The sequence below is a fragment of the Aspergillus terreus genome, genomic scaffold, assembly GCF_000149615.1.
Source record: "Aspergillus terreus NIH2624 scaffold_1 genomic scaffold, whole genome shotgun sequence".
NCBI lineage: Eukaryota > Fungi > Ascomycota > Eurotiomycetes > Eurotiales > Aspergillaceae > Aspergillus > Aspergillus terreus.
The window spans coordinates 256878-273722 of NT_165972.1; the positions used below are offsets into that span (position 1 = coordinate 256878).

At 56.3% G+C, this 16845-nt stretch overlaps 8 protein-coding genes and 1 non-coding gene across 9 annotated transcripts in view; 3 read left to right on the forward strand and 6 right to left on the reverse strand.

Moving 5' to 3' along the window:
• ppmA (type 2C protein phosphatase PTC7) overlaps window positions 1-103 on the reverse strand; it is a gene marked incomplete at both ends in the record, with an annotated part of 1284 nt that extends 1181 nt beyond the window's left edge. The window contains one exon of the mRNA XM_001210168.1: window positions 26-103. Within this exon, the coding sequence (XP_001210168.1) occupies window positions 26-103 (78 nt within the window). The remainder of the gene's footprint in view (window positions 1-25) is intronic.
• A 521-nt stretch (window positions 104-624) lies between these two features.
• Window positions 625-2396, forward strand: ATEG_00083 (putative pre-mRNA splicing factor; the record flags this gene model as incomplete). The annotated part of the gene is made up of 3 exons (XM_001210169.1): window positions 625-666; window positions 777-810; window positions 877-2396. The coding sequence occupies 3 exons, from the start codon at window positions 625-627 to the stop codon at window positions 2394-2396; spliced, it is 1596 nt and encodes a 531-aa protein (XP_001210169.1).
• Window positions 2397-2800: 404 nt separating this feature from the next.
• On the forward strand, window positions 2801-3616 carry ATEG_00084 (J-type chaperone JAC1; the record flags this gene model as incomplete). Its single annotated transcript, XM_001210170.1, has 1 exon — window positions 2801-3616. One exon carries the CDS (start codon window positions 2801-2803, stop codon window positions 3614-3616), a length of 816 nt encoding a protein of 271 aa, XP_001210170.1.
• Window positions 3617-3826: 210 nt separating this feature from the next.
• On the reverse strand, window positions 3827-3899 carry ATEG_10492. The gene has a single exon. It is a non-coding gene; the product is annotated as a tRNA-Thr (tRNA).
• A 312-nt stretch (window positions 3900-4211) lies between these two features.
• On the reverse strand, window positions 4212-5393 carry ATEG_00085 (tellurite-resistance/dicarboxylate transporter family protein; the record flags this gene model as incomplete). Its single annotated transcript, XM_001210171.1, has 1 exon — window positions 4212-5393. One exon carries the CDS (start codon window positions 5391-5393, stop codon window positions 4212-4214), a length of 1182 nt encoding a protein of 393 aa, XP_001210171.1.
• A 3475-nt stretch (window positions 5394-8868) lies between these two features.
• ATEG_00086 (uncharacterized protein) lies at window positions 8869-10648 on the reverse strand (the record flags this gene model as incomplete). The annotated part of the gene is made up of 2 exons (XM_001210172.1): window positions 8869-10323; window positions 10568-10648. 2 exons carry the CDS (start codon window positions 10646-10648, stop codon window positions 8869-8871), a joined length of 1536 nt encoding a protein of 511 aa, XP_001210172.1.
• Window positions 10649-11589: 941 nt separating this feature from the next.
• On the reverse strand, window positions 11590-12804 carry ATEG_00087 (RNA 3'-terminal phosphate cyclase-like protein; the record flags this gene model as incomplete). The annotated part of the gene is made up of 1 exon (XM_001210173.1): window positions 11590-12804. One exon carries the CDS (start codon window positions 12802-12804, stop codon window positions 11590-11592), a length of 1215 nt encoding a protein of 404 aa, XP_001210173.1.
• Window positions 12805-13105: 301 nt separating this feature from the next.
• Window positions 13106-13762, forward strand: ATEG_00088 (3-hydroxyanthranilate 3,4-dioxygenase; the record flags this gene model as incomplete). The annotated part of the gene is made up of 1 exon (XM_001210174.1): window positions 13106-13762. The coding sequence occupies one exon, from the start codon at window positions 13106-13108 to the stop codon at window positions 13760-13762; it is 657 nt and encodes a 218-aa protein (XP_001210174.1).
• Window positions 13763-14267: 505 nt separating this feature from the next.
• Window positions 14268-16316, reverse strand: ATEG_00089 (CAP-Gly domain containing linker protein BIK1; the record flags this gene model as incomplete). The annotated part of the gene is made up of 1 exon (XM_001210175.1): window positions 14268-16316. One exon carries the CDS (start codon window positions 16314-16316, stop codon window positions 14268-14270), a length of 2049 nt encoding a protein of 682 aa, XP_001210175.1.
• Window positions 16317-16845: the final 529 nt, after the last annotated feature.

A 16845-nucleotide genomic window follows, 5' to 3' on the forward strand; every position in this document is an offset into this window, starting at 1 on the left:
GGTCGAGTGGAAGGATCTGGCGGACTGAGGTGATGACGACGGAGGACACCGCGGGGATGGTGGAGGGAGGTGTGAGGAGGAAATCGGAGAGGACCGGGGCCATGTCGATGGCGTTAATCGCGAGGCAAACCGGGGTAATTTGTCTCTAGCGACGGATTGTAGGCTACTGCAGGCCGGAATGCAGGCTCTACCGGGGGGGACCAGCGCGATCATCGGCAACGAACAGGATCGCTAGCGGTACCGTTCCATGCAAGAAGAGGACGAGTGATGCTGGAGCGGGCGTGTAGGGGGAGATCCCACGCAACCCAAGCAGGATCATGGAGTATGCAAAGAAGAGAGGAGAGGGTCTGAGGAAGAGAGGAGAGTGTGTGTAAAAGGGAGAAGAAGATGTGAAGTGGAAGAGATGTGGAGGAGAGCTTATCTGATCAAGGCAATCTTTGGCTTGACCGCCCGCCGTCCCTCTTTCGGTTTTCTTCCGCATTCTCCATCCTCCACGCTCTTCAGCTCACCCCATACCACAGGCGTCACTTCATAGGGAGTTCGGTTACGAATTGAATTAATCGCCGTTATCCATTCTTTCGAAACTATCGTTGTCTCCCCGCAAGGGTGTTGTGGTCGCCCATCATGATGCATCCGTCCAGACAGGCGTACGTGGAGGAGGCGGAGGTAAGAACATCCTCTTCTTTGCTCATATCCTGTCATCATTATCACTCGCAATTCCTCGATTCTTCTCTTCAGTATACGTACAAAGCTTGAGCTGACTCCCCCCGAACTAGGACACCGATATGGGCATTGACCTCGCCAACATCCGTAAGTCATCACCCCATGCGACTGAACAGACCGCAAGATACTTTGACTAACTGCGCATTGATTCAGCCGTTGACCGCGATTATGAACTTCCGTCCGCCGCCGCAGGCATTCCCTCAGCTAGAGCCTCCGCCATCCTCTCCCAGTTCGAACGGAAACGACGAGCGGCCGCCATGGCCGTGCCGACAGACGATACCCGTGTGCGCGCGCGTCTGCGAGAGCTCGGCGAACCCATCACGCTCTTCGGAGAGGGGCCCGCAGACCGAAGAGACCGATTACGGGAGCTCTTGACTGATCTCGCAGAACGGCAGGATGCCGCAGCGGCAGAGGGCGACGTGGACATGCGCGAAGCCACAGCAGAGGCGGAGGAAGGCGAAGAGGGTGAGCAACAGGAGGAATTTTACACAGAAGGTATTCCGGAGCTTCTGGAGGCACGGAAAGCAATCGCACGATTTTCGCTACCCCGCGCAAAGGCGCGCGTGGAGCGGCTGAAAGAAGAGTCGACGATCCCACTACGCACGCATATCAAGCATCGAAAAGCAATCAAGGAAAAGCTTCATAACTTTGACCTCTACGGGTCTCAGATTGCTGGTGACCGTCCAGTCAGCATCTGCCGATTCGCGCCTGACGGGCAGACCATTGCGACTGGTAATTGGGGCGGTGGGATCCGCCTCTTGTCGGTGCCGAACTTGGACGAGAAGTTGTCTCTCAATGCGCATACGGATCGCGTGGGTGGCCTCGCATGGTTTCCGGGGGCTACGCTTCCTGCGTCCAATGTCTCCGAATCCAGCGTCAACCTTGTATCTGGAGGTGGTGAGGGAAACGTGTGTTTGTGGTCGCTGGATAAGAAAGAACCTCTAGCGACACTATCTGGTCACAGTGGTCGTGTATGCCGCACGGAGTTCCATCCCTCGGGGCGGTATGTCGCATCAGCATCTTATGATACCACATGGCGGTTATGGGACGTTGAAACGTCGGTCGAACTGCTACTCCAGGAAGGCCATTCGCGAGAGGTTTACACTGTGGCCTTCAACAACGATGGCTCTTTGATGGCCAGTGGTGGGCTTGACAGCATTGGACGAATTTGGGATCTGCGAACAGGTCGTACCGTCATGATCTTGGAGGGACATATTCGGGAAATCTTCGGGCTGGACTGGGGAGTGGACGGCTATCGTGTCCTTTCTGGGTCTGGGGATGGATGGGTGAAATGCTGGGATCTACGCCAGGTGCGGAATATCGGCGGAATTGGCGCACACAAGAGTGTTGTCTCCGATCTACGGTGGTATAAAGGCACGGAGTCGTCGGCGTCCCATCTCCCTTCGACGGATGGACAGAACGGCATGGAGGTGGACGGCGCGCCCGCGAACGAGCAGCAATCGGCGCCAGTCCAACCCCGGAAATCGGGCACCTTCTTTGTCACCAGCGGGTTCGACAAGAACGTCAATATCTTCAGCGCGGACGACTGGTCGCTGGTGAAGACGCTGAGTGGGCACGCAGGCAATGTGCTGAGTACGGATGTCAGTGACGATGCGAGATGGATTGCCAGTTGTGGACATGACCGTACGGTGAAGCTCTGGGGTATTGAATAAGGAGTACTCGGCAAAAAGATAGCTTTCAAGGCTATACGGAGTAATAGCATGGCCGTTTCTGCGTTGAACTGTAGTGCCAATTTTGTCAGATGAAGAGACATGTTGGATCCTATCGGCTACGAGACGATGGCCTTGGCACCATACGTACACATAAACTCCATTATGATCGTCAAACCATGTTAAGATCAGCATGTGTAAAATATCATCTGCAGCATCTTTTCATTTAGTACGTAGTACGTAAAAGATACCTTCTACAGAGTATCGAAATCCGAGGCCTCGGAGAATGACGTAATTTCCCGAACTGCTGACTCAGAACTCCGCCTTACTTAAGCCTTTTTATCCCTCCGATAAAGGCGAGAAACAGCTACACTTCCTGAACCCAACACCCCATACAGTCCGACAAAATGGCGTCCTCAGTCCGTCCACAGAGACTCATCCAGCGACTCCCCGGACCAGCAACATCCCAGCTATCCGTGACAGGCCGGCGCTCGTTCCTCGCACGGACGCAACCCGCCTGCATCCTATGCCGCTTCTCCCAACCCACGCCCGCTCGCCTCCAAACACCCGCTCCTCCAGCACACACCCAGCGGTTCGCATCTACATCCGCCTCTGCAAAAGAATCCCAAGACCCCGCCGCAACGCCCTCCACCCCAGACATCACAAACTACTACACGATCTTCCCGAAGACGCTACCCGGCGGCCCGCCGCCGGGCTCGCCGTTCGCCATCTCCGTCGGCGACCTGCGCCGCGAGTTCCTCCAGCTGCAGGGCCTCACGCACCCGGACAAGTACCCGGCGGGGGCGGCGAAGCAGCGCGCCGAGGCGCTGTCGGCGCGCATCAACGAGGCGTACCGCACGCTGTGCGACCCGCTGCTGCGCGCGCAGTACCTGCTGCGCGAGATGCACGGCATCGACGTCACGGCCGAGGACGGCGCGTCGAAGCATGCGCTTGACGCGGAGACGCTGATGGAGGTCATGGAGGTGCAGGAGACGATTGAGGAGGTGGGGGCCGATCCCGGCGCGGCGGATACGATTGCCCAGCTGAAGAGGGAGAATGACCGCCGTGTGGAGGAGTGTGTGCGGGCGCTGGGTGAGGCGTTTGATCGCGGGGATGTTGAGACGGCGCGGACGGAGTGTGTGAGGTTGAGGTTTTGGTATAGTGTTGGCGAGGGGTTGAGGGAGTGGGAGCCGGGGCATACGGAGATTCGGTTGCTGCATTAGTTGGTTGGTGTATAGATAGATGCTTGCTCTCCTCTCTGGTTGGTTTGAAGTGATACCTTGTTGTTTTGGGACTACTGTACTAGATAGAATCATTGGAATATCTGCACATGGGTTCTGCATCCAATATGCACCAATCAAATTGTCCATCCACATACGTACTTCATTACTTTCAGCGTCGGGGCGACAAAAAGAACAAAAATAAAGAAGTTATGCTCACACTCGGACTTGAACCGAGGACCTCGTGATTACTAGTCACGCGCTCTACCAACTGAGCTATGCGAGCTGATTGGTTGATGTTGAACCCTTTTAATGCTATATTAACCAGAGCATCACAACGTATACTTAGGTATCCAATCACAAAAGGTATTGTATACCGCTCTACGAATTACATGGCGGAAGCAGCACATCGAGAAGTTCAAGGATAATCTATTACTAGGTCTAATCTATACCCCCCATAATCGAAGGAATCACACAAAACGATCGCCATGACCATGTATCAATGCCAGTTATGATGCCCAAACGCCACGCCAACATGCACGACAAAAAACAGAAGACACAGCGAAGCAACGTAGACACAACATGACCATTAAGAAGCTTACTCCACCACATCCTCGTCTTTCCCAGGATACATAATGTCTTTCCTGATGACAGCCCGCACATGGCTGATAAACACAAACAAGAAAATAGACACAATTCCAATCGACATGGCCGTCCCCACACCCTGGATACCCTCGCTCTTGAGGGCCGTACCCAGGTTGATCGTGGCGAGGGTGAAGCCCGTGTTGGGGAAGACCATGGCCCACCAGCTCAGGTGGAAGGCCGTTGGCGGGGAGCGCACGACGGCAATGGCCGCAATGCAAAAGAACCACAGACTCAGCGCCCAGAGAAACACGCCGACGGCGATCGCCAGCAGCTGCAGGATGCGGGCATCCTCGAAGGCGAAGTCATCGCCGATGAGCTGGAAGTCGTGCGGGAGCCCCTTGGTCATGCCGACGAGGGCCAGCGCCGTGAAAGCCGGCGGGCCGACGGCGATGAACATGCCCGGGCGGTGCTCGCGGCACGGCAGGCCGGACTCCATGAGGCGGCCGACGTAGTGGGCGTACATGATCATGCTGATGGAGAAGCCCAGGCCCTGGAAGGTGGTGCCGGCGACGATGATGGGGATGGCGGCGCGGGCCGGCTGCTGCTCGGCGATGACGGAGGCGATGGTGCCAGAGAGCATGACAGGGAAGGCGGGGAGGATCCAGCCGGGCATGGCGGTTTGGAGGCGGTATTTGGGGCCGGAGAAGAGCCAGGAGTATTGGATGACGGCGACGAGGAGGGTGCAAGCGCAGTAGATCCAGAAGAGGGCTTCGAGGGCGAGCACGAAGGGGCGTCCGGCGTCTTCGCCGAAGTAGCGGTACAGGCCTGTGATGATGGTGGCGATCGAGAGCCAGAAGGTTGGGAAGAAGATGCCCTCGCGTTCGTGCCGGAGAGAGTCGACCAGCCCTCCGTGCAGGATGAACCGGCCGGCCATGGTCGAGCAGACCAGGGCAAAGAAGAGCAGGTTGAGCAGGTACACGGCGAGTCCAATCTCCCTCAGGCCGGTGAAGGTGTTTGGCTGGCTCCCAAGGAGGAGGGCCAAGCCACCAGCACTCATTGTGAGAGTATACCAGGCCCAGGTAAAATGGCGGATGCGTTCACGCATGCCCACGGAACCCGGCTGCTTCTCGAATTCATGGTCCAGGATGCCAGAGTCGGAGCGGGAGCTCCCTGGAGGGGCAGTGTTCTCAAACATGGTGAATGATTGTATGAAGGGACTGGGAACGATAGTACGGCAGTGAGTGTGAAAGGAATGAAGTCAAAATGACTGTATAAAGCTGATTGTCAGGGTGGTCTGATGTGTTGTGGCGACGTATACCCGCCTTATATCTCAAGATATGGGACCGCAGACCAACAAGGAAAGAAAAGATTTATGAATATGAAACGAAAGAACGCAAATCTCCTGCAGGCAACAACGCTTGAAGCCCAAGAACGACGATATGCAACCCAATGCACAGATAAAACAATTATAAAAAAGAATGACTGAGGCTAAACACCTGCACAAGGGCAAAAACAGGAATGCGTATGGAAGAAAGAGAGAAAGAGGGTCCAATCGAGAGCGGGCGTATAATTATAGCCAGGCTCCAACACATGCCCAGCTTCATAGGACATCACGGTCCCTCGCCGGTTTCCATCCTGGAACCGATAGTCGAGCAAGTACAGAAGAGAACGACGGCCGCCAAGAGCTCGACAATGATAAGCCCCAGTTTGCAAGCACTCTGGGCGGTGGTTGGCTCAGAGACGACGGTACACCAGACATGCCCGACGTTCATTGTACCGGATTCGGGCCTGCGAATCCACCAGGAGTCGGAAGGATTAGGAAACGTTCTGGCCAGGTGCACATCAGGGGTGGTGCCGGCCTTCACTAGCTGGGACCAGGGGGGTGGATAGGGTGATCTGCGGTCGTGACGAGGCAAAGGCCATAACTTAGTTGGTGATAATCAACTTGGACTGAGTTCTGCCAAGGAGATGATGAGGGCGCAGGGTGAGTCTACGATATGGGGAGTCTGGGCAGTGGGTCAGAGTGCAGATAGCAACGTCAACAGGTATGTTTTTCCGAAGGTGCCGTGCCGTGATGTTAGCATGTCGACATCTACATATGTATGCATGTACATGCATGGAGCTCGATCCCGAAAGGAAGGAAGATGTTCTCCCCGATGCACGCGGCCGTGAGAAAAAAACGATCGGGGCGTTGGGACGCATTTGAAATAGAAATGGTCAATAGATCTATATCCAAAAAATAGGAACCCGGCGAGGTTCCATGGGACAAGCCGAAGCCAACGGCCTTGAGGATCGCCGAAGGCCCAATCCGCCACCCTTTTTTGCAGCCCCTTTCGGGCCGAATCTTAGCAGGCCAAGGCCGCGAAAGAAACAGGGGAAGGGGGATGGTTACATAGTCAGGTCGAGAAAAACCTTGTCGGAGCCGCTAGGAAGACGGGTCTCGGCGTGGAACCGACGACTGGCGCACGATGCCGGTACCGATAGCGTGATGAGATGGTTAGCCGATGCGGGTTTCGTTCTAGCGTGCCCGGCCCTGGCAACGCTGTTTCGTGGATAGATGACGAGCCAAGAAGACGATCGACAACGCATCATCGACGGCAGCTCCGCCGCCAAGCTTTAGCCAGAGGCTGTGTGATAGTGAGAGTTGGACAGAAAACCATCACGGATGAGGCTATGCCAGGGGTTGAGACGATGATTTGAATTTCTGTCCGTTGGATTGGAGGCTATCCGACTAGCTGCTTGGCTTGGGGTTGATCGTGAGAGCTTACGCCGCAGTGGCATGTTGAATTGAGTGGCGATGTGGATGGGAGAACTGTGGCACCCTGGATCCTGTCAAGTGGAGCAGACGGCATTGCATGAGGAAATAAAGAGACTAGGAATGATGCATTGATGCAGAGGAAGAAGATCGAGAGAGAGAGAGAGAGAGAGTTGTTGTGGTGAGGATGGAAGAAAGGAGAATCAAGGCTAGGCTTGGCACGTGTCGCCTATGACGCGAAAGATTGATACTCCTCCCAGGTACTCTATACATGATACAACTCCATCCTGTACTGTTTGATTCTGAAAAACAAGAATAGATAGACAGATCATAGATAGATATCTTGGCGCTGGACAATTGCAAGCAGTCTTGTCCCGCATTGTCGCAATGCTTGGATCGACAATCGACTATCTATCTATAGTCCCGACGATGGACCCATCATGCCCTGGCGGCGGCTGTGTTGGCCTCTCAACCCTTAACGCACGCAGTCCCTCGCCTCTTTAGAACATTTACCCGCCCCATCTGTTCGGATAAAGTAGAAGCCTAGTCCCTGTTTTTAGAACATACATGGTCACAGTGCATCCACCGTGGGGAGCGAGCCACGATGTTGACGTCCTGGCGCATCCTCTCTATGGAGCCTTTCCCTGAAGGAGGTCAATTCAACATCTCCAGATCACTGTCATAGCGACCCCAGCCACGGTCCAAGCATCGAAACATCATTCCAGTCCGATATGGAAACTCCTCTCCGCCAAGCCAGACATACCTCCAGCCAAGACCCTGAAGATCACGACTCCACCAAGCATACCCCTCTCATCTGCGCTGCTCAGATTGCTCCTCAGGGCTCGAGCCACTTGACTAGGATGTGGAATGCACAAGTGCACTGTCTCATCATTGAATGGGGTGGGGTATACCTTTATCCGGCCAAGGCTCTTGGTTTAATAGTCGGGGCGCGAATGCATGGACAGGTATAGAGGCTTTGCTACGCTACCCATACCGAGCACATACTTTGTCTTGGCCGTCGGCGGAGGTCAGCAGTGTGCATGTGAATTTTCGTCGGGGTGCAGCTCGCGGGTTTCAGACTTATGATCAGTATCTGGTATGCCTCTAGGCAGTGATCTCGGGGCATGTACCACGGGGCTGCTCGGATATAGCCACCTCACGATCGACATGCTAATGAGTCGACAGCGAATGGAAGCAACAACATCAAACCCATGTCAGAGCCAAGTCACACCAATTCAGTACGCTGTGTTATCTCAATCCGTACTTCGCCGGTGAGGCCCAATCACATCAACAATGACAGCCCAGCGTACGTCTCAACGAAGTATGAGGAAGTATACTCCCCAAATCAGGGAAGTAACCCGAAGCGCTCCATGCTGTGCCCTGATCTACAAGAGACATCCCGGTCAGAAGCATCTGGAACAGTCCGTCCATGCATGTTGGCCAAGTCCAACGGGAAGATCCTGCAGAATCGTCTCGATGCGATGTAACCATGTCGGCGGCAGAGCGGATAGACCTGGTCAGCTTGTATGATCGTCCTACGTGCTCGACAAATTACCGTGCGAGTTGCAATCACGCAGCGAGATTGACACCCATCGTGATGAAACTGATCCAACAAGGAATAAAGTAGACTGTCATTCTTCATAATATGAGACCCACTCGGCTGTTGCTCCTTCCATACTCCGATTCATGCTACTGGTTCCGTTGCAATTTGGATATACGCAGGCGAGGGACGACGAGAGAATCAAAGCAGAAAGAAATGTTAGGAAAACGACGCCAAGGAAACTCGACGCAAAGAGAAACCTTCAGGGGGTTCGTCACACTTCGTTACATCATTCGATACAATCAAACCAGAAAGAAAGGTCAAGGAAAAGATGCCAAGGAAACTCGAAGCAAAGAGGAATCTCTAGGGGTTTCGTCACATCATCCGATACACCAAATCAGAAGCCAACTCAGGCGTGGCATCCAGCAAAGCACGCATGCCGCGAGCAGACGGCTTCACCGGGTACCGCAGGGACGAAAAGTTGCCTTCCATAGGAGGACAACACTCCGCCAGGTCCCGCACCTTGCAGGCCGCGTAGTGGATGACCAGCTTCCGCAGCTCGTTGTCGCGCAGCTGGGTGGCGGCCGCGGGCGAGATGGGCTCGAGCCGGGTGGTCTTGGTGTACGTGTAGTGGAGGAGGTCGAGCACCATCTTGGCCTTGGTGGTCGTCAGGGATGCGGCCTCGTCATCGTCCGTATTGCGGTCCGACGGGGCGTCGCGGTCCGGGAAGCCCAGGTTGACCAGGTCGCGGTGCAGCTTGCGGAGACACAGCTGCGCCAGGGCAGGGATCAGATAGCGCGCGGCGAAGACGTACAACTTGGCGTGGAAGACGAGGTAGGGGAGCTCGGCGCGACTCGACTGCGTTGAGAGCACGCTCGGAGGCCGCGTGCTGGAGAACCCGCGCGGGTCGATGTAGTTCAGCGACGCGAACTCGTCCCACATGCTGATGCCCTTCTCGTGGTGGGAGGAGAAGTGCTGTTTGGCGAAGGACGTGTCGATGATGGGTCCCATCCGGCGCTCCACTTCCTGGCTGCCGTCCTCCTCGACCTGGTCTGCTGGCTCGGGATCAGGCGTTGTCGTGTCGTTGCCGGACGGGGTTGTGGTGCCCGGAGACTCTTCCCAGCCGTCCTCTGTTCCCTGAGACGGGCCAGGGGCGGTCTGTTCCGCTGCGCTCTCGAAATGGGATGCCTCGTTCGCTCCTTCGTCCTGTTCTGGAGTATCCTCGCGGACTTCACCATCTCGCAAATTGTCAGGCGGAGGGGTGGTAGGGGGAGTCAGCTTGGTGGTGAGGTCGTCCACTTGCACATCTTCTTTCTGTTTCTTCTTGTCCTTCTTCTTCTTGCCTTTCTTTCCCTTCGACGGCGCAGCGTCACCGGCCATGTCCCACGGTTCTACATCCCCATCAGGCGCATCGGTAGACGGCCGCCGACCGCGTTCTTCAGAGACAGGTGCCTCCCCGGCATGGATTTCTCCCAGCGCAGGAGACTCTTCCGCAATACCATTGCCCTTTACACCCTCGCCTACTCCAACGGCTTCAGCAGACCGCGGCGGGGACGGCAAGTATGCATGATTAGTCGGCGACAGGGCGCTATCCGCAGTGAAGGCTCGCTGGAGCGACGGACGATTGACCGGTGACACCGGCTCGCGGTCGTCCTGGCGGGACCCGGGAGGCGGGACGCTGTAGTCGCCGGTGTACGCATACTCGCAGAAGGCGACAAAGGTCTCGACATCCTCGTCTTCAAGCACGGCGGTGTGGTGCTTGGACTCGCGGGTCTGACCGCTGTTCATGAGATGGTCCAGCGGCTTGGAGACATGGCGGGCCAAGCCGGACTGGACGGTCAGCTTGGTATGGCGCGGGCCAACAAGGAAGGTAAATGGCGGTGAGTGGACGATGCTGTATTCCAGAGAGGCATGGTACGAAGCGTCAGTGGCAACACTGTCGTGGTTGGTATGATTGCAGTATCTAGTATCTTCTTGGGGAGGGAGATGTCGCAAGGAATGGAAAGGAAATGAAGCGCTCACCTGCTATAATCCCGATTCGTCTCCATGGACAGCGATGGGTTCGGTGACTCACTGACCGAAGGGGTTGACTAGGGAAAGGTTGAGAGAGAAGAAGAGGGAGAATGCGCGAAGGAAGACCGCCGGCTGCAGTCATATCCCCCCCTTAAGCCGAGGGCCAGCTACACCCTGCGTTAAACCATGACTATATAGCGCCCTTCACGCCTCACAAGCGCACGGCGCAATGGGTCACGATGGATAGCCCGGCTACGTGTGCAGCGCTGAGGGGAGTTGGCCGACCACCGAAATGTGGCCGGCGGCTTCTCAATTGCCCCTTTTGGTCATGGTGATGCTGTCTTATCGCGACAGAGCCATCGACTACCAGGCCCCAGCCCCCCCTGTGCGTCGCTTTATCTTCCATTGAGACGACGCGTTTGCTGGGATACTCCACGACATTCCCACCGGCCAGCACATCCGAGCCACTGCGGGGGTGAGCGCAGAAGTCGGTCTGTGTTTAGTGGCTCGATTGTTGCCCGATGGTTCCTCCCAGCCTCCTGGGAACCCAACGCTGATGGTCGTATCCTTCAGAGGGACCGACTCGGTCATGTGGTCTGCACGGTAGTTGGGAGCTCCGATCGGCATAAATCGAAGCGTGAAGTTGGTTGCTGGTAGTGGTTTGGTCGATGTGCCCTAACGTCCCGATTGGGAAATACTGTGCCTTTGTAGACGGTCTCGTCAACGAGAACTAATCGGAAGAGTCTCTATTCATTTAAATCTATATACAAACCGGAACTCCATCCCAGACTACATTGCCCTCGGCATTTGCGTGCACTAAGTCTAAGGACCAAAGTACCAAACAATTGGGTATCATCAATCATCGAACCACAAGGGCTGTATATCAGAACGCCAACGTCCTGAAGCTATCTCTCTTCCAACCCACGCTGTCCTCTTATAGGACGGGGTGAGGCCAGAGACGAGGCCAAACGGCGGGAGCACGATAACCGAAGCAACGACTCGAGCGGTCGCGGCCCCAGTAATGCCCTGGACGTTCGTCGCAGGGGGCATGAAACATATCGAACAGGAAAACCTGGCGACCCATCAGGCGACCTTCCGTCCAACGTTGCCAATTCCACGGCCCACCACACTGACAACCACGTCGCCGCGGTCGTTCTCATCCGCCGCATCCCTCAAACCCCAACCAGGCGCACCAAACTTGGTCAGATCCCGCGCTAACTGGATAACACTCTCATCGGCGATGACATCGCGGCCCATCTGAATACGACCGACGTCCTCCGACCCCATCGTCATCAGCCCCAGCATCGTCGGTACCGCCGCTGGCGCGACACAACCACCTTTCGAAATCGTCTCCAGCAGCTGGTACGCGCACCGCTTACCGATGTCCTCGGGCGCCTCACCACCCGACGGCGGGGAGATCATATCCGCCGAGAACAAACACCCCGTTGAGGACTCCGCGACCAACGACAGGCCAAAGCCCAGACCAATCTTCTTCTTCGCAGCCGGGTTGTTCTTCTCCGGTGCCGGCACCAGCGGCGCAGCCGCCACATCAGAGAACACATAGGTATCCGGGACGAGCGGGTTGAGGACGCCGCGGGCGGCTTCGATCATGCGAGCGTTGTTGGAACCCGACACGCCGACCGAGTAGGCCACACCGCGAACGCGCTTGACACGGCCGGGGTTCATAAGGTGCAGAGTCTTGGGCAGACGCACCTGATGGCCAAAGACCAGCTGCACCTCGCCGCCGCCACCGCGGCCGTTGGGACCCGGGTTGGACCGGCGCAGGATCCGCAGCTCGATGTTGTTGAAGATGCCGAATTGGTTGAACAACGGGAGAATGGCGGTGCGGACGCTGTCCACGGACATGTCGCCGGTCGGGGTGGCCGAGGTAATCACGCCGGGGCCGGTGAAGAGCACGCGCATGGGCGCCTTGGAGAAAGGGGCCAGAAGACATAGCGGGAGGAGGAAATAGCTCACGCCGCGCGTGCATCCGGCTGGGAGTTCGTGGGTGACCACGCTGCTGCTGCCGCCGCCCACGCCGGCGCCGCATCCGGTGATCAGACCCGGTTTGTAAACGAGAATGGTACCGGTGTAGGAGATTTCCATCTGCGATCCATTGGTGACGCTCTCCAGGAGACGGAGGAAGGAGATTTCGTGCGGCGCAAGACCGGGATTCGTAGGATTCGACGAGCGTATCTGCGAGATGTGGACTGTCCGGCCGGTGAGCGTGGCGAAGACCAGACGGTAGACAAAATTATGGTGGGAGGTGAAGCGGAGGGGAGGCTGAGAAGTCGCCATGGTGAAAATTGAGGCCCTCCGTGAATATGGTGTTGCACGAGAGGAGTGAACTGTTCGACCAGAGATGGAGATGTTCAGACTGAAAAGAAAATCTGCCGGGGCAGCAGTTGTTCCGCCCCGAGGCATCGGGGTTAAGCCGACAGCTATCTCCGGCAACATCATCAGCCGATATCCTCCATCACTCTACCTACCTATCTTCCTAGTCATTCCTCGCCATATCTCCTCGATCAAAACACATTCCCAGGAAGAGTATCTAGCTTTCCAGCGTCACAATGCTCCCTCCCGCCCTCAACATCCCCAAATGGTGCCAACCCCTGCCCTCTACACTCCTCTCTACCCATACCCCTCCCCCGCATCGCCAAAACCATCGTCATGCCACCACCCCAATACTAACCTCCCCAGGCTCGAGGCCAACTCGCACCTCCTCCAACCCCCTGTGAACAACTACTGCGTGTACCACCCCTCCTCACCCGCAACATCCGGCTATACCGTGATGATCGTGGGCGGGCCGAACGCCCGCACCGACTACCACATCAACTCGACGCCCGAATTCTTCTACCAGTACCGGGGGTCCATGCTCCTCCGGACAGTGGACAGGAGTGTCTCGCCGCCCGCGTTCCAGGACATCCCCATCCACGAGGGCTCGCTGTTCCTGCTCCCGGCGAACACGCCGCACTGTCCCGTGCGCTTCGCCGACACCGTCGGCGTGGTCATGGAGGTGCCGCGCGCGCCGGACGCCACTGACACCATGCTCTGGTTCTGCCCCAATAGTGCTTGTAAGCAGGTGGTGTGGGAAAAGCGGTTCGTCTGCACGGATCTCGGAACGCAGGTGAAGGAGGTCGTGGAGGAGTTTTCGGCGGATCTGGCCAAGCGGACCTGTGCTGCGTGTGGCACTGTCGCTGAGTCGAGATATAAGGAGGGCGAGCTGACCCAGCCGCCGAGGTTCCCTCCGGAGTAAGCGTTTGTCTATCTGGGTCTACTGGTCTGTATGTTGTCGAGCCCAACGCGCCAAAAGTGTAGTTCTCTCAGTTGTTTTTTTCCTTTCTTTTCGGGCCATTATAATGTCTGTAATATGATCACGATTACGACGACGACGACGACAAATCCGGAGTCTTGATCTGAAGTTGTGAAATTAGGTTATATCGCACCCTTGGTGCTGCGACTTGTATATAGAGAAGGGAGTTCAGGCTCGAATGAGGACCCGTCGAAATTAAGAGGTCCAGAAAGAACAACAAACGGATCAGCTATTAACACAAAGATATAAATGTAGGAACCTGTAATATTCTATGACCCAGACAGCCAAAAGAGTAAGAGAAAATCAGTCCAGGAACATGTGAATGGGGGAAAGTGAAGAAAGAATGGGAGCAGAACCCATAGGATTGCCATCCGCATAACCCGCAAGCGCTAAAGCCACAAGATGAATCATTGGTTAGGTACGAAAGAGGCGTCGGATTCACTACCCATTAATCATCAAAGGGACAGTCAATACTCTCGTGGCCATCCCTCTCGCACAGGGCACACCACTTCGACGCATCGATGACGCCGCTAGATTTACCGGCCACAGGAGGCATAGACGACGTGAGACCCTGAGTGGCACTCTTCAGTCCGTCGAGGACATCATCTCGACCTGTCTTCTGGGGCGTCGTGTCGGGTTCATAGGCTGCGGGTGCGGGTTCCGGCGCAGGGGACGGTCTGCGGGGGGCTTTTTCGGGGGTAGACGTATCGTGTCTGGGCCCATCTGCCTCGGCGCCTTTGTTCTTCTGCTCAGCACCAAACATATTCGTGCAGCTTAGAATATCATGTCCACCAGTTTCGCAGATTTCGCACCACAAGGATCCGCCGTCATCGGAACGGCCATCGGATTCGTGCATGGTCTCCAGGCGTTGCTGCGAAGATCCTGTCCGACGGTGTTGTGGGGAGTAAGCTCGATACTGCTCCTCATCCTCAGGCTTGTCTGACCAGTCACTGGGGACGACGGTGCGGTCTGACAGCCGACGAGAGTGGCTTCCGGGAGTCGGACCCCCAGCCTTCCCTGTAGAGCCAGTTGGTTTGTGGTATGAGGTATTTACGGTGGAGCTGCGAGTGCGGCTGCCGCCGTTCACCTGCAGTCGTTGGAGCTCACGCTCGAGTTCTTCGATCCGATATGTCTTTCTCTCCGTAATGCGTTCATACTCCTGAACTCGCTCCTCCAAATGGGCCAAATGTTCGGAATTGTGCTCGGAATGAGAGCCCGCAAGGCCGTTCTGCTGCAGCGCCTGCATATTCGGTTCACCGCGGCTGAGTGAATGGATAATCGCCTTGAGACCGCGGATCTCATCATCCTTCTGCTCCAACTCTCGAATATGTTGCTGGTTGTCAGGCGTGGCGTGTGCATCCTGCAGCCGCGCCGCAGTGCTTTCTCGTTCCTTATCAAGCTCCAACCTCGTCCTCTCGACCTCGCCGCGCAGGAACTCAACCTCTGCGCGCGCCTCCGCCTCACCTCGGCGGGCGTCTTCCAAGCCTTCTTCTAGCTCAGAAACCAATTCCTCCAGCTGTTTGAGTTGCCTCGCAACAGCTTCAACATCCTCACCACGGTCCTGTAGTTCGCGGTTTTGTTGCATCAACTCGTCTAACCGCTGCTCGTAGACCCGTTCGGTTTCGGAGGCAGCCACCTCCAGAGTGTCGAGGGTACTGCGGAAGTCGGCACGATGAAGATCAAACTCGGCGGTCAACTGCGCGATGCGCTCGTTCTTCTCGCGGAGCTGCGCGCGAATCGAAAGCGCATCTGATCCCTCGAGTTCCTCGAGGGTGCGCTGGAAGTCTGCCAGTGTATTGGCCTGCTCCTCTAACTGTTTATCACGCTCCACCAGCTCCTTTTCCAGATTCTTCACCTGATTCCTCAGCTCCTGAAGCTCACCGGAACTTGAGGGCCGGCGGAAATCCGACGTTCTCGCGGATGGTATATCGTCTTCAGCGCTGACACGGGACGACGGTCGATCCGAGGCACGGGACGGAGCTTTGACGGGACTGCGGGGGTAGCCATTGGCAGTGGAAACGGCTCTTGCGGCCGCGGACGACGGCGTACGCAGACCGGTGAGGTTGAGCTTGGAGGGTGGAGGGCCGCGCGGGGATTCGGCGCGTGGGAGGGACGGACGGGCGGTCACCCGGGGAGTTCGGGGCGCGGAGACGCCAGGACCGATGGACTTGCTGAAGTTGACGGGACGGGAGGAGGATGGGGTGGGTGGATTGCCTCCGATGGTGGAGGACGAGAAGTTCGGGGCGGTTCGCTTGGTGACGTACTTGTTGTTGTTCATGGGCACAAAAATCCCGGAGCCTGGCACGGACGTCACAAAGTATTTCCTCCCCTCGACGTCGCCATTGTTTTTACCCCTCCTGGCATGCTCCGCAGCTAGTTCGATGCCGGCGAACTTGCCAGGCTTTCCGGAGACGCCGCCCAGGTATTTGACCGTGCCGTACATGCCCCCAGGCACATTCACCAGGTCGCCGACATGGATCTCGTCGAGGGGCGCCATCGCTTGGAGGGATCGACGGTGGAAGATGCGACCGCGGAGGGAGCTCGGGATCTGGCGAGGAATGGAGTGGGATGGATCAGTGAGACAGAAGAAGAAAGAGAAGGAAAGAGAAGAGAGAGAAAAAGATCAACAGCGGAGACGAGAGAAGGGGAAAGAATGTGGGAGTGGAGGAGAAAGGGAGAGAGGGGGGGAATCAAATAGGAGAGAAGGAAAGTATGAATAAGGTGGAATTAATGATGGATCAGACACGGTCAGGCATGTTTGGGTACCGACAGCAGGTTGTCCACCATCGGAGGTAAGGAAGCAGCGAAGATACTCGACAACAAGCAACCTGTCGATAGTAATAAACGCTTCTACTGACTGCCAGAAATCAGGAGGCCAATTCGAGCAAACAAACACACGAACCATGGGTCGTTACCGTACCGTACCATGGTATCATACCGCTATCGATCCCTGATGTACCTGATGTACGGAGTATGTACCTCTAGTACGTGCAAAACATCCCAGTGGAGGATCAATTTCTCTCCTT